The sequence below is a fragment of the Salvelinus namaycush genome, chromosome 30 (genome assembly GCF_016432855.1).
Source record: "Salvelinus namaycush isolate Seneca chromosome 30, SaNama_1.0, whole genome shotgun sequence".
In the NCBI taxonomy this organism is placed as follows: domain Eukaryota; kingdom Metazoa; phylum Chordata; class Actinopteri; order Salmoniformes; family Salmonidae; genus Salvelinus; species Salvelinus namaycush.
Genome location: NC_052336.1, coordinates 14,487,602 through 14,503,147, shown reverse-complemented (window position 1 = coordinate 14,503,147; position 15,546 = coordinate 14,487,602). Strand labels below are relative to the sequence as shown.

The window sequence follows — 15,546 nt, the reverse complement described above, 5'->3', positions numbered from 1 at the left end:
GGGAACTAGGTGTAAAAAATTATAGGAAGTATTGTAATAGAAATATTCAAATATCTGTTATTATACTGTAATAACTCTGTAATGTGTTCTTTTATAGCACTGGAATGTTCACAAAAATCACAAAGTCAACACTGCTAATTTGGGAGGTTTCTTGTAGGTCGGCCTTCATACCTTATAAAAGTGCTGTATAACAGTGTATAACAGCAGCCTTATACCCAGAGTAATCACTAGGCAAATTGCATAGAGGTAAGTGATTATCCACTAGATGACGCTATTGGTCTTAAAAATAGATGAGAAAATTGGGAGTGGTCCACGCAGTACAGTGAATCCATATGCTTCAGTAAACATAAATGATCTGCGTACAAATAATAATAATAATTAAAAAAAAAAACAAGTTCAACTATTAATTGCGGACTTTTCAGTTATATTTTCTTTGGTAGCTTTATTATAACCACAAATCCCTAGTTGGGCTAATGGAAAATCCAATAACTGGGCCTGAATAATTTTGTAAAATAGCTCACCAACATTTTCATTTATGATTAATGTTGATGATATAGTACGCGATGGACCCTGCCATATGACGTGTTCCATACAGTATACATTTACATTTTAATTCACAAATTGCAATCAACATCAATATGGGCTATTCATACTGAAATCAGCATGATGGACTTTAGCAGGGCCTAACTATTTTTATTTTTTAAATTTTATTTAACTAGGCAAGTCAGTTAAGAACAAATTATTATTTACAATGACGGCCTACTAAACTGTTGCAACTGTGGCTCACAACAGAGTATCTTCGAAACTGATAAAGGGATACTTTGTCAAACAGGTTGATTGACAAAAATTTGAGAGTGTTCAGGTTGGCATTGTCAATCTGTTCCTAGGTCAGTGTTTTGAGGTTTAGTGTTTGGCAGTAGGGCTTGACATGGGCGGATTTACAGAGTTCTTAGCAGGGGGCGGGGTATTGCAGAGCTTCAGGCGTCTCTAAACTGAACTGACTCAGTAAACATGACCTGCAACAAATAGATTTTGAACAATTCCGTGGAGTATGCCACTTAAACGTTTGGCAACAACTAATACGCGATTATTGTTCGTAAAGCGCAGCTGGTAAGTGACAAGTTTCCCTTCTTGCACTTTCTGTTACAGTAGTCATTGAATGCGTCATAGCGTGGGAACTTTAGGTTACTGACTGGGCAGTTGCCGCTTTAAGCACAAATGCAGATAAATTGTTTAGTTGTTTAAAATAATAATCATAGAGAAAACTACATTAAAAAATCGTGTTATTTCATGTTAATGTAAATAAGAAGTTAAACCACCTGTTGTACCCTAAACTAAAGCATCAGTATAAACTTTTGAAAATTTTGCTCATCTTGCCCTGTTCCAATTAAAGTATCAGTGCAAAGCAATTTTTTACACAATAATTCTATTAAGTCAATAGATATTAAAGAGGAATATGTTTGTATACAATTTATTTGTATAAATTACTTTCAGTATGTATTTAGAATTTGAAGAATTGTTGTAAACTACATGAATCTATTCAGCATTCAAAAATGATTTTTAATCAAACATGTTACACATTCTCTAATATCATATACCACATTCTGTAATATGAATAGATTCATTCATGTATTCAGTATGCAAAAATGATTAAAGTCATGCATGGCTATATTTACCCAAGAGCAAATTCCTTGGAATAAAATGTCTGCCTCTTTTCTCCTGGTATTCCATTACTTTCTGTTATTTACTTGGTATGAATGCATGGGATATACATGTCATAACATGCTATAAGTAACTGATATTCTTCCATAAATAATCTGTTTAAGGGATTTTGAATTATGAATTGCATAATATTTCTAAGACTTAATAGCTCTCCCTGGAATATGAATACACTCAATCTGTCATGAGTACATTAATAATATCAAATCTGCCATGAATGTAACTCTTTTGTATTCAGTTTTTAATCTGGAATCAAGGCAGTGTCCTAATGTGCTCTCCTATAGTTGTCTTTTACAGGCCTGAATGGTGTATTGTGATAACAACACACCCCCAGGATGTAGAGAACCAGTCAGTGCACTGCACATGTAGATTATTCTCCTTTTTTCTGTTCTCAATGTTTCCCTGGAAAGATCAAAGGCAGGGCCTTGACATCCTAACCCACTCTCAGCACTGACCTTTGGTCTGAGGTGTAGGGGGACCGTGGCGAGGGTAGTGCTCTAGTTATGGATCGCAGAGGAGCAGGGGGGAGAAGTTGGCTCAGCAAGTGTTTCCTCCCTTGCAGAGAGTAACACAATGAGAGGAAAAGAGCTGCACTCACACCTCACAGCCCTTGTGTTGTTGGATACATGTGATACTTGGAGTGAAAGAGGCTATTGTGTCGTCTTCTGCTGTTTTCTGTACTTCACAGTGCCTTTCCTTTTGGATAAGGGGCTAACTTGGCCTCATTGTTCTTCCTTCCAATCAATGGCTGGAAAGTATGAGGTTCTGTCCTCTGAGTATTAATAGAATCAGGAAGAGCCTGCTGCGTCGCTTCTATTCTCCTTGTCACATCTGATATTAACATGCTGGTTCAGTTCTGTAGAGCAGTAGACAACACTCGTTTTCAGTTTGAAAGAGTGATTTATTGAGATTTCCTCAAAGGCCTTGCGGGCATGTCTGTGCATCTGTGCAAAGTGACATTATCTGCTGTCACCTTTGTTTCCTCATCATAGCCCTCCCATCCCTATCACAATTTGTCCTGCTATTGTAACACCAGGCCATTCATGACATTCATCTATGCATTTGTTTGTTTGGGGGTGGAATAGGACATTATCAGCTGAGCCTACAGGTCTCTGATAAGAGCCCATTGTCTATACAAACACATGGTGCCCACTGATGTCTGTGATGCTGTGTGTCTCTGCTGGCCTTCCTGTTATCTGATACAGACCTGTTTCTTAGGGTCAAATGGCCCTATGCTCTGTCCTCAGCTTCAGACTACACACTACTTGTAATCTGGCAGATAATTCACAAACATATGTCTTTACTCAGAAGACACTCAGATACTTGAGTCAAAGAACTTGATCTCTACTTTATCTGTGTGTTATAATGTGAATACCCAATAGTATCAAGGTGGTCTAAATATTCAGTTACTTGTGTATATTTTGGGCAAGTATAGTAGAAACAGTTGAACCTATCAGCACAGGTTCCTGTCTTCAGTGGTGTAGTGCCTCTCTTAATGCTGTGGTGTTAAGTGGGGTTGATGACAATGGCCCTGCTGTAGGTCTATTACCCTGCTCCTCCCATGGTACACTGTTACACCAACCAGGGCCCTCTACAGGGACTGCAAATCACAGTGTATTTTACAAGGATTGGCAGAGGTTGGTTCAATAGATTGACAGACAGACAGACAGACAGACAGACAGACAGACAGACAGACAGACAGACAGACAGACAGACAGACAGACAGACAGACAGACAGACAGACAGACAGACAGACACACACCCACACACACACATTCACTAGCAAAGACATTCAAGAAGGTTACTGTATACCGTCCCCATACCTCAAAATTTGATTTGATTTGATTTAGGCTACGGCTACGCATAGTTATAGGATTTCCAGGTGTAGTGTGACATATCGTTGGTGTCTGTCGCTATGCTGTAATACCAGTTTTTAATGTTAGGCCATTAGACCTGAATACACCTTTATGTGCAGTAAATATTCATTCACATCATGTATATAATTATTCACTTATGCCTGTTAGTAACAGCCTATTACAGCGGATTAAGATGCCAGTTAGTCACCTGCTTGTTATGTTTTCGTATACAGTACCTGGTCATATTTGCCCTTCAAAAGAGTGTAGGAATTGTTGACTCACTGTTTTTCAAGTTCAGTGTGTTGATAAAGACTGGGCTCTCTTATGTTATTTTAGGGCAGTGCAGTGCCTCACTCCTTCATTGGCAGGAAAAGGGAGTACCAAGTCAGTAGCACAACTGAATGCATTGCACCGCATTTAACCCAACCTTTCTGAATCAGAGAGGTGCAGGGGGCTGCCTTAATCGGCATCATCGGCACCCGGGGAGCAGTTGTTGTTGTTTTTGGGGGTTAACTGCCTTGCTCAAGGGCAGAATGGAAGATTTTTCCACCTTGCCGGCTTAGGATTCAAACCATCAACCTTTCGGTTACTGGCCCAATGCTCTTAACTGCTAGGCAACCTGTGGTGGAGCTGAACAGTTAGGGTGCTCTCTGTGGAACCACTCTCTAGACACAGAGACCATTAAGTACAGAAAAAAGGAAAATTAGACCAGATGACATAATCAAATATTGTGAGGCTTTAAACTCTCATTAGCAGGCCATGGAGCAGTGAAACATTTGCTGATTATGCCCATTTTTTGCAGAGGTGGGCCTGATCCAGTGAGAGGGATTTATTATCTTGCTGCATTCCTGATGGAGTCGTACAGAGTCAATCAGCCGGCCCGCTCTTCCAGGCCTCACAATGGAGCTGGCTCCTATGGCCTCAGCATTAGGGTCCAGGGGATTGATGGACACCCGTACGTGGTGCTGAACAACCAGGACCGTGGGTCCAACTCCTATACAGATCCTAATAGTAACGGCTACAATGACACACAGGGATCCTTTATTGACAACTACCATGAGTATGACTTCAAAGGAAGCAGGGAGGCTGTTTCTGACAGCCCCTTTGTTGAGTACAGGTCCCAGAAACAGATGCAGTTTGGGGGCTCTCACAATGGAGTCACAGAGCAGGGGAAGAAGCCAGCATCCACCCTGCTGAACTTCCAGAGGCACCCAGAGATCCTCAAGCCTTATGACCCAGAGAACAACACCTTGAACCTGGACGGTAACCATAGCCTGCCTTCCCGGCCGATGTCTCTGGCGGAGACTGGGAGCACCTACCAGGGCTCTTCTCCCAGATCCACCTCCCCAGTAGTTGCCCATGCCAGGTCATCCAGCCTGGGTCATAGGAGGAGTCCTGCCCTGCAGGAGAGAACACAGCCTCAGCCCAAGCCCCAGCCCCAGACAGCCCCCTCTAAGCCTCAAACCAAACTAGTCCAGTCTCAATCCAAGCCTCAAGCCCAGCTGGCTCAGCCACAGTCTAAGCCTCAGATCCAGGTGGCCCAGCCCCAGTCCAAACTCAAGTCTCAGCACCTGTCCAAACCCCAACCCCAGTCTCTGCCACAATCCAAACCCCAGTCTCCTCCCCAGTCTCAGTCTCCACCCCAGTCCCAGCTGCCCCAACGCGTCCCCATACCCCAGCCCTATGCTGTGTCCAGCCCTCCCAGTGAGCAGACCAAGGCTTCCTGCCAGTCCGCCAGCTCCATTAACAGTGCCAACTCTAGCCTGGAGCGCAGCCGCCATGAGCCAGACATCCTCCCCCTGCGCAGAGTTGACTCCAGCGGCCCCGTGCTGCAGTCCTCGTCCCGCTCCCGCCACTCCTCTACCTCCTCTACCGACCAGCTGGAGGCGCTGTACGCAGATACCATCAACCGCCACCAGAACCGACGCTACATTCCCTTCCAACCCGGCACGGGCCGAGACATCGACACAGGCTCCATCCCCGGCGTGGACGAGCTCATCGACAAGTTTGACGGTAAGGATGGTGGTCACCAGCGACGGGGCAGGGCGGGCCGCAGGAACAGGATCAATCCAGAGGACAGGAAGCGCTCTAGGAGTGTGGACAGCGCCCTTCCCTTTAGCCTCCGGGGAGAGTCGGAATACATGGATGAGTTTAGCAAGAACCAGGGGAGGTCCACGGAGCACGTCCTCCGCCCCTCACAGCTGTATCTGCAGAAGATGTCTGGGAGTAAAGACTCCTGGGTGACAGCGGTGGAGGGGAAGCCAAGTGCCAAAGCTTCGGCCTGTGGTAGCAGTGCTCCAGGCTCCCCTCAGAGCATGACCTCTAAAGCAGCAGGCTCCATCCAGGGGTATAAGGTGGTGCTAAATCACTCCTCTACGTTACCCCTGGACAGTACAGATGCTGAGGATGGTCAATCTTCACCAAGCACAAAGATTTTAACAAGTGTGGCTACAACCTCACTATCCAAGCCTTCCTCTAACTTTGGCAAGAAGCCTAGTGCAGAGTTGGATGTGCAGGTAAACAATACATTATTTATGATTACAGTTAGGTTAGTTGTTTAACAAATCATTCTCTATTACTACATAACTGCATGTGAAATTATCTGTCAGAACTCTGATGGCTCTCTGCTTATTTCCTCTTGCATCCAGGTGACACCTGATCTTTTGAAAGGTCAGCAGGAGCTTTCACAACAAACACATGAAGAGACGGCAAAACAGATTTTGTTTAATTACCTCAAGGATGGGTGAGTTTTTACTTCACTGATGTAATGTTCCTGGTTCGCTTTTTACTGCACAACAATTTCCAGTTTTACAGCAATGTCCATTAAATCTAAAGGGTATTCATGTTAGATATTTTGTATGAATTGGTAATATATTAATACACTAGTAGACAACATGATGATGCCATGAGTATCACTTTCACTATGCAGTGGGCAGTAAACTGCACAGTTTAAACATAACATGTGCCAAGTTACACTCTTAAAGCTGCAATATGTAACTTTTTGGGCTACCCAAATTTACATAGAAATTCACATAGAAATATGTGTTATAGCGCTGTCATTCTCATTAAAAGCAAGTCTAAGCAGTGGTAGGTCTGTTCTATGTGAGCTATTTCTATGCTTCCCATTCTTAAGTTTTGTTTTTGCCTTTTTTACTTTCGGTTTTGTACACCAGCTTCAAACATCTGAAAGTACAATATTTTTGGTTATGAACAAGATAGATAGTACATTGATTCTATACAGTATACTTGCTTCTTTTGCCACATAAACTGAAATTAAGCAAACTATTAAACATTTTGCAAACAGGAAATAGAGGAACAATTTCTACATAGTGCATTTTTAAGTAATGCACCATTTGAAGAAAAAAGCCCCATGGGAGCACTTAAACGTTTTTTATCTGAGTCTGACTGTTTGTGATAAAAGTGAAGGAATTTATACTCCCATTCAGTCTCCACCTCCATATCTAAGCTGTGGTCGATGCAGCTGCTTAGTGGTGTTCGTTCCTCTTCCCAGTTCTATTTCTCCCTGTCTCTCTCTCCCTCTCTACTGAGGAATGTAGGGGATCAACCCTGCTCTGCTTATCACCTGATTCTTGATGTTCTCCTTTCACCCGACACTGTAAATCCCATCACTTACAGTAGGGGGAAATGGAGGAGTTATCAGTGGGAAGCATCTCACATAGATACCCTATCAGATTAGTATCTCTATGGTGTACTTCATGGTTTAAGATAGATGAACTGGTAAGGGTGATACATGATGGTTTATATTATTAAATAGTAATATGAGGTGCTAGACAGTTTCGTTGTTGTTCAGTACCAAGGTACACCAGCTAAAGTTTGGTTTCACTCTCTGAAAGTTTTATAGCTAGACTAGGTTAAGAGGCTTTGGGGTGGGGGGGGGGGGGGGGGGGGGGTTACAAAGCTTAAACCAAGTATGTTCATCAAGAAGCCAAGTCTGAAAGTCCTGTGCATATATCCAATAGGATAACATTTCAATCACAGCACCAGTAAAGTTGGATCTTAGAGTTCCTATCCAATCCCAGGTCAAGTTCTGTGTCTCTCACAGAGCATTGTATCATGGTTGGACTGTACATTTGTGTCCATGGTTTTAGAAGTTTTGCATTTTAAATCCTAAACTTCTAAAGTGCCTCAGTTCCTCAGTGTCTACATTCCATGTGTGCTCCAGGCTTTTTCGATGCCCAGTGAGTTCAGGAAACTGCTTTGGGTGTGTCAGGTCACAGGTCAAGGGTCAGAAGTCAATGGAAAGGAACACAGATGGAAGTGGTGTTCTGACACTGAGTCATCAAAGAAAGGACAAACATTCACCAGCTGAAGTTATAAAACATGAAGGAGGGGGGCTAGAACTCCCCTGTGAGGTAGTGGAATGGAATGGAACCTTAGAACCTTTCCCCGGGTTGTGGCCGATCTAGGAAGAGAGAGGGTGCACCCTGCATACAGCCAGGTTCTATAGCAGGGCCAGGGATTCCCCTGCATGTGCCTCCTAATGGATGGCCATAATGAGGTTGATCGGGTTGCGAGGTGACACATCAAAGCAGTTGTCTCCCGGCAGAGCAGGAACCAGAACAGTCTGGGATTAGACCCTAATCTGATCCACCTACCACACACAGAGACCCCTCTTTACCCTCAGATCAGCCGAGTGTGGGAGTGCACCTGTGTTCTGACTGTGTGTGTGCGTGTGTGTGTGTCCCCGCAGGAGCACTGATAACGAGGACACCACCAAGAGGAAGGTCAACCTGGTGTTTGAGAAGATCCAGACATTAAAGTCGCGGGCAGCGGGGAGCGACAACAAAGTGAGGCATTGTTGTGGAGTTGTTGTAATTTAACTCAACAAACAGCTAAATCTGTGAGCCTCTTATCTTAGCCTTAGGCCAGAAGCTTTCACTTGGTGAGCAGCATACAACGCACCAGGCTGTGTTTACCTAGCATTGACAACAGCCACTGTCGTTACCACCTCCATCAGTGGAGGCTGGTGGGAGGAGCTATAGGAGGACGCGCTCATTGTAATGTCTGGAATGGAATAAATGGAACAGTATCAAACACATCATACATATGGAAACCACAGGTTTGACTCCGTTCCATATATTCCATTCCAGCCAATACAATGAGCCAGTAGCTCCTCCCCCCAGCCTCCACTTACCGCCATGTATAAACCTGTGCGTTATGGGGAGAAACTAGTCACCACCCTTCCTTTTGTTCACTGAGATCTGCCATGACCCAAAGCAAAACACATGTTTTTGTATTTTACGAAAATAAGACATCTTAGAGTAATGCTATCATGCAAATATATTGTGAGTGGTTTTGAAAAGGTAAATGGATTCAAATATAACTCCTGTCTCTGTTCCCCCTCCCAGTCTCCTGACATGGCTACCCAAGCCAAAGCCCAGGAACAGAGGGTAGCACTGGAGAAGGAAGTTGTTGAACTGAAAAAGCAGCTGGAGGAGCAAACCAAGGTAATACTATGATGCCATGTGTCACGCCCTGACCTTAGAGAGAATTTTATGTCTCTATTTTGGGTTTGGTCAGAGTGTGATTTGGGTGGGCATTCTATGTTCTATTTTCTATGTTTTTGTATTTCTTTGTTTTGGCCAGGTATGGTTCTCAATCAGGGACAGCTGTCTATCGTTGTCTCTGATTGGGAACCATATTTAGGTAGCCCTTTTCCCTCCTTTCGGTGTGGGAAGTTGTCTTTGTTTCTGGCACTATTGCCCTTAAGCTTCACGGTCGTTTTTGTATTGTTTATTGTTTTGTCGGCGTCATTCTAATAAAAAGTAATATGTACGCTCACCACGCTGCGCTTTGGTCCAGTTCTTTCGACGGCCGTGACACCATGTCAGACATGTTGAACCTAGCTGCTATCTTGGATGTCTGTGCAGGACATGAGAATCCCTGGCTCCCGCCTCTTAAGACACAATAATCCTATTGGTGCTAATACCTAACTTAAGCGGACCAGTAGACATCACAGCCACTGAGTTTGTTGGTTAGATACTGTCAAAACTGTAATTCAGATACTATACTATGAATGTCATGCATTTCATATTTATTTGGTGTGGTGAGAGGAATGGTGTTTTATTAAAGTGTGTGTGTGCGTGTGTCCTTGCGTGTTAAAGAAGCAGATGGGTCTGACTGAGGCACATGAAAAAGCCGGAGCGGAGGTGAAGGACCTGCAGACGGAGCTGGAAAGGAGCCAGGAGGAATGCTCCCGACTGAGGGACAAACTGGCCAAAACAGAGGCTGAGCTCCGCACCACACTGGAGGAGTAAGTGACTGACCACCAGGCCAGGGCATACACTGTGAGGCAAGGAGTGACAGGTCGACAAAGCCCGGCTTAAGAAACCAGCACAATGGGGATAATCCTCAGATTTGAGACTCTTATCGGGGGAAAGTTGTTTATCTATGTCTCTTTTTTTTGTGGAGGAGAAAGTTGTAGGTTGTTTTCTGTAGTCACAGGATGATTATAATGTGTTCCTTGGGCTTGCAATCTCTTTTCGGCCATTGAGTTTCTGTCTTTGTCTGAAAATACTGGCCCCCTATAGTTCTCCTTCCCCTCTGACATTTTGTGTTAATGTACACTGCAGAGTCCCACCAAAGCCCTACAAAGTAGATGTCTGTTGTTAAATGTCTGTTGATGTTGGACTAGTCTGTTAAACCTGGGGATGGATTTGTTGATCCTGATCATGGACAATCACAATAGAGACTGGCCGTCCTGGCGGATGGCAGCTGACAGTGGAGGCCCTGTGGAGCCAGACTCCCCTGTAATCTAATGACATAGAGACGTCTATGTCATGGACTCCATAGAAATAAGAGACAGAGACAGAGAGGGGCCCGCCTTATTTAGAAAGAATCACTCAACTACTCTCATTCATTGTATAATTGATTCAATTTTTCAAGAATGGATTCTCTATTTTGAAAAAGGTTCATGTCAGTATGTGGGAATAAGTACACTGAGCTGGCGAATAAGTAGTGTTCAGTCTACTTACTCTACATCTGCGTGCATGACCCCCTGTTACTAAACAAACCCTCTCTGTGTTGAAGTAGGCAGGTGGTGTGACTGTGATGTGATTGGTAGATCAGTGCCCAGGTGCTCATCATAGCTCCTGTTAGCCTGGAGAACAGGCGTTTCTGACAGAGCGCAGGTGGTATCGTTCCATTGTGTGAAGCAGGGTGCAGGTGTTCAGGTGATGGTGTGTGTGTTGTGACTGTATGCTGCTCTGTGCGGTCTGGCAGGCTGTTCCAGGTGAAGATGGAGAGGGAGCAGTACCAGACGGAGATCAGGGACCTGCAGGACCAGCTGTCAGAGATGCACGACGAGCTGGATGGCGCCAAGACGGTGGTGACAGACGGAGAGAAGGATGCCATGATGGAGGTAAAACACAGGCCAGGTCCCACAACTCTCAGAGGAGAGAGCGTTGACATAGAGGAGCTTAGCGGCCTGCATGGAAAGGGCTTTGCAGTCCCATAATAACCACCATGTCAATACCATTGTAGTGCCAGTGTTGGTAATGTGTAAACATGTTATTCTTTCTGGCACATTTGCTGAAGCATAATTACTCAGGCAATAATGGCAGTGCTGGAGATTTCTGTGCACGTCACCTGTTGAGGTAGCAGTTAATCTCAGGGTGAGATTTTAGCGAGACACTGTCACCACTTCCTCCTCTCCTCCTATATAGGAGCTGATGCAAATGAAGCTGGACTTACAGGAGGTGCTGCTGGCCAAGGAGGAGCAGGAGGAGGTGCTGAGGAGGAGGGAGAGGGAGTTGACTGCCCTGAAGGGAGCACTGAAGGAGGAGGTTGCCACACACGACCAGGAGGTGGATAAACTGAGGGAGCAGTATGAGAAGGAGATCCGCAAGCTGCAGACGTCTGTGGAGAAGGCCAAACAGGTAACCTAGGACATTCTTGGTCCCTTGTGTCATGGTCCCTTGGAGGCTTTGTCTAGTTCCTGGTTGATACGGGGACGTCCCTGAGGACGTTTTTAGGTCGTTCTTTGGACGTTGTGTCATGGTCCCATGGAGGTTTTGTCTAGTTCCCGGTTTGTCCCGGGACGCCACCTGATGGTTGCAAAGAAAAGTTCTCCCCCACCAAAAAAAAACATTTTAACCAGGGCACACGCACCCTACTTTCATTATACATCACCTCTGTTGCCAAGCCCATCAAGGCCCTGATTGGTGGACCACTGTTCTAGTCACAGCTCTTTGTCTTTTTTTTTGGGGGGGGGGGTGCGTGTCTTTGTCTTTTGGCAATGCTAGGGATACCCACACCACAAACAGTGTTACATATTTAACATACATGATTACATTGTGTATGTTTATTCATACAGTGATTATTGCTTAACATGTCCTCACCTGGAACATCTTAGTTCATGGAATTCCAATCTTCCTGCTACGCCACCATGTTTGTATCAGTAACTGATTTCACCTGTAGCAGGCCTATTCCTACACTTTGCACTTCAAAGTAAATCTCAGCTCCATTAAAAATACATAGTGATTCAGGAGTAACATTAAAACAGAATAATATGCCCCACCAATATTAGACAAATATAATGAAAACCCAAACTATAATGAAAACCCAAATTGCTGAAATAATAAGTAAATTAAATCAATGAGAGAATAGTCAGAGGAACTGATAACTAAAAGAGCAGTGTAGATGGCACTCTTTCGCTAAGTGCAGAGATGTATTATAGGTAATGAAGGTGTCAGGGACTTTTAAATTCTACAGACTTTGTGGCGCAGCAGAAAGATCAGCATACCCAAATTCAGAGTTCAATTTCCATTTGGGGTCATTTTAAAAAGTGATCGTGTCAAATGTGATCATATTTTCATTCATTAAAGATTTGTACACTATTAGCTGAACAGCGTACCACTTACCTTAAAACCCCCATATCATTTCATTACTTTACTTATAATGGTTTGGGACACGTGGGACACGTGACAAAACTCTCCAGGAGACCATGACACAATGTCCCAAGAACCTTCATGGGACCATGACACAATATCACAAGAATGCCCAAAAACGTCCTCGGGAAGGCCCCGTTACTAACCAGGAACTAGACAAAACCTCCAGAGGACCATGACATAACATCCCAAGAACATCCTAAAAACATCCCCGGAAAAGGTCCCCCAGAGAACGTTCCCTTGAGTACATCACGCAACGTTTTTAGAAAGTTCTTAGAACGTCAGTGGGATAACGTTGTGTCGAAACCCTTTCGGGATTTAATGGGCACGTCGCCAAATGTCCCCAGGACGTCACCTGTTTTCTGGGTGTATTGATGTTAATGGGAGATTTGGGCAAACCCTTGAGTATGGCATCACGTGTACTTTGGGTAGTAAAGTGTTTGTTTAGAAGGTTTGTTTGGGAAGGTTTTTGTTGCCATATGTTCAGCATCAGTAGATATTCGATAGCTTTGAAGTGAAATGACCAGGAAATTTCGACCAGCTTCAAAGTTGTGCCTCAAAATTAAGCTTAATTTTAGTAACTAACACAATAGGACCGTCTTACCTCAAACAAAAAAATGCTTTAAGTTGTTTTTGTTATGACTGCTGTGTATTGGAATTTGAAAAATAAGATTACGCCCCCATCATTGTCTACCAGCTGTTAAGATATTTCATTTGTTTGGAACAAGTAAATAATGAATGCTATCCAAAGGCCATTGAATTTGTATAACTTTAGTGTTCCATTGTTTATTTATTGAGGAAATGAAACCCTCATTATGTGTTATTATAAGGAAATCAGGCCTTTGTGTTTATTGAGATTAAAATGTTACATACAGTATGCATACTTGAATGAATGTCTGGAAAGTCCTCTAGGGGTTAGTGAATCATTGACTGCATGGTGCCAGTGTTAGAGAATGTCATAGTTCTATACATGAACTGCTCTACTCCTCTCTCTTCTTGCACTTGCCTAACTGCATTTCACCGCACACACTGTAATAACAACCCCAGCTGAAGGCTGAAAAACAAGTCTGAAAACGGTTAAACTGTGCTGGGCAAAACACTCCCTTCTCTGTAGTTCAGCTGAACCAACCAAGATAAAAAAAGACTCAGCTATCTGACAGTTAAACTAACTTGTCATCACTTTTCATGGGAACTTATTGGACTCTGTTTACCCTAGATGACATATAGTGTCATTAAGAAGCTTTAGGATGTATTTCATGATGTTGAGGTGTGGTTTTGCTGTAAACAGATTTTACTGGGTGGCTCAACAGGAAGAAAAATATGACCAAACAAAGCCTTTTAAAGACTTGGGAGAGGGGATGGGGAGAGGGAAATGGATTAGTAAAGAGAAGACAGGGTAAGGAAGTGGTAGAGAGAACAGTGAGGTAAGAGCATAAATAGGGCTAATGGAGGAGAGAGGCATAAGAGAACCACACTGACAAGGCTAGAGGAGCATTGTGTTGACTAGGTGTTGCCTGGCTCACATGCTTCCTGTTTGTGTCAGGGCCTGGAAGTCCTCTCCTTGTCCCCAGCTTCCTCCTGCTGTGGTGGGGGTCGACACAGCAGCCAGCCCCTTGTTGTTCTTGCTTGAGGGGAAGAGTTTGTCATCAAGAATTCACCACCAGTGCTTTATAAACAAGTGACAAGATGTCTGACCTTATTGTTACTCAGTATTCAGACAGTTTGGCTGCTATCAGTTTGGGTTTATCTTCAGTAATTTGGGCCTTTCCCTTCAAATACCAATCCATTGTTAGGTTGTCACACACAAAAACTATTTATGGCAGTTTCAGTCTACTGTACTTTTATCCACCAGGCATTGGCAGGATTGAAAGTAATAAACATTTCTGCATGTGAGTGAGCGACCGCACAGCCTGCTGAATTGCTTAGTATAAAGTGTGCACGGTCTGGCATTCATCTGTCCTGTCTCCCATCGAAACGCTGCTCCTCTCTCCTTCGGCCATGAAATGTGCATTGATAGGGCTGCCCCATGCAGAGAATAATGCTGGAAACTGGGGCACTAAATTGTTCCCGTTGCCCGTTAATTGCAGTGGCAAGCCGTCACTAATCTAATGAGCTGTAGTTCATGAGTTGTGCATTTTTCCTCATTGTTCCTCCTCTCTCTCTCTGTTCATCCATTGAAAGGGCAGGGGTAATTGTGGACCTCAGTAGATGAATGATGAGTTTGTTTCACACAATAATAGCAGCAGGGGTTTGAGATATGGTTGGGATATGCTGAATGAAGTGGGTCAGATGTGTTATGGAGTGGACATCTCCTGAAAATATGTATATGTTTGTTTTGTGTCATTACATTTTAGGTTCAATTGTATTTTTATTGAGTTGTAGCATGGTCCATTCTTTAGATGTTAATCTATAGAGGTAGAACCTATAGAGGTCAAACAACAGTATTCATAGAGAATTTATAATCAGACTGTAGCCTTACTGTAAGTTACTTATTGTAGATCAGTTCTGTGGAAGTCAGGTTTTTCACAACAGTGAGACTTGAGGGAATGTGAAAAATGTGAACTGATAAGGTACAGTGAGCAGCGAGAAGGGTGTGTCAGAAAATGTTTCTGGCTGGTTAGAGAATGTGCACCCAGCAGACCCCCCCTCCTGCAGATTCTGTTACAGTGCTCCAGCTCTGACCAGTGGGTGGGGTCGGGAAGGGTGGGACGTGACCATGGCTCTTCAGGTGGCTGCTGTTATACCCCCTCTCAGGGACATTCCTGATTCTCAACGCTCTCTGAGGGCCACAACCCCAGACCCCAGACAGCCCCAACCCGTAGTCCCAACCCCAGCCTCTAGTACCAGCCCTAGTCCCATTTCCAGGCTCAAACCCCATTCCCAGCTCCAGCCCACTCTCATCCCTCAGCCTTGATCCTCTACCTCCCTCCACCCTACCCATACAGTCATTCCTAAATGAATTATCCACAGTCCCAAGCCTCAGCCCTTATAGCCCTCTCATACATCCCCTGACACACTGGCAGCTCCATCCCCCAGCTTCTAGCCCTCCACTTGAGTGATTC

The 15,546-nt window shown here is 44.1% G+C and overlaps 1 protein-coding gene across 1 annotated transcript in view; it reads left to right on the top strand.

Moving 5' to 3' along the window:
- Window positions 1–976: 976 nt before the first annotated feature.
- LOC120024882 (cingulin-like protein 1) overlaps window positions 977–15,546 on the top strand; it is a 43,479-nt gene continuing 28,909 nt past the window's right edge. The window contains exons 1-8 of the mRNA XM_038969223.1: window positions 977–1,110; window positions 4,378–6,091; window positions 6,224–6,318; window positions 8,287–8,383; window positions 8,945–9,043; window positions 9,701–9,849; window positions 10,818–10,956; window positions 11,261–11,473. Of these exons, the coding sequence (XP_038825151.1) occupies window positions 4,427–6,091; window positions 6,224–6,318; window positions 8,287–8,383; window positions 8,945–9,043; window positions 9,701–9,849; window positions 10,818–10,956; window positions 11,261–11,473 (2,457 nt within the window). The 5' untranslated portion in view covers window positions 977–1,110; window positions 4,378–4,426. The remainder of the gene's footprint in view (window positions 1,111–4,377; window positions 6,092–6,223; window positions 6,319–8,286; window positions 8,384–8,944; window positions 9,044–9,700; window positions 9,850–10,817; window positions 10,957–11,260; window positions 11,474–15,546) is intronic.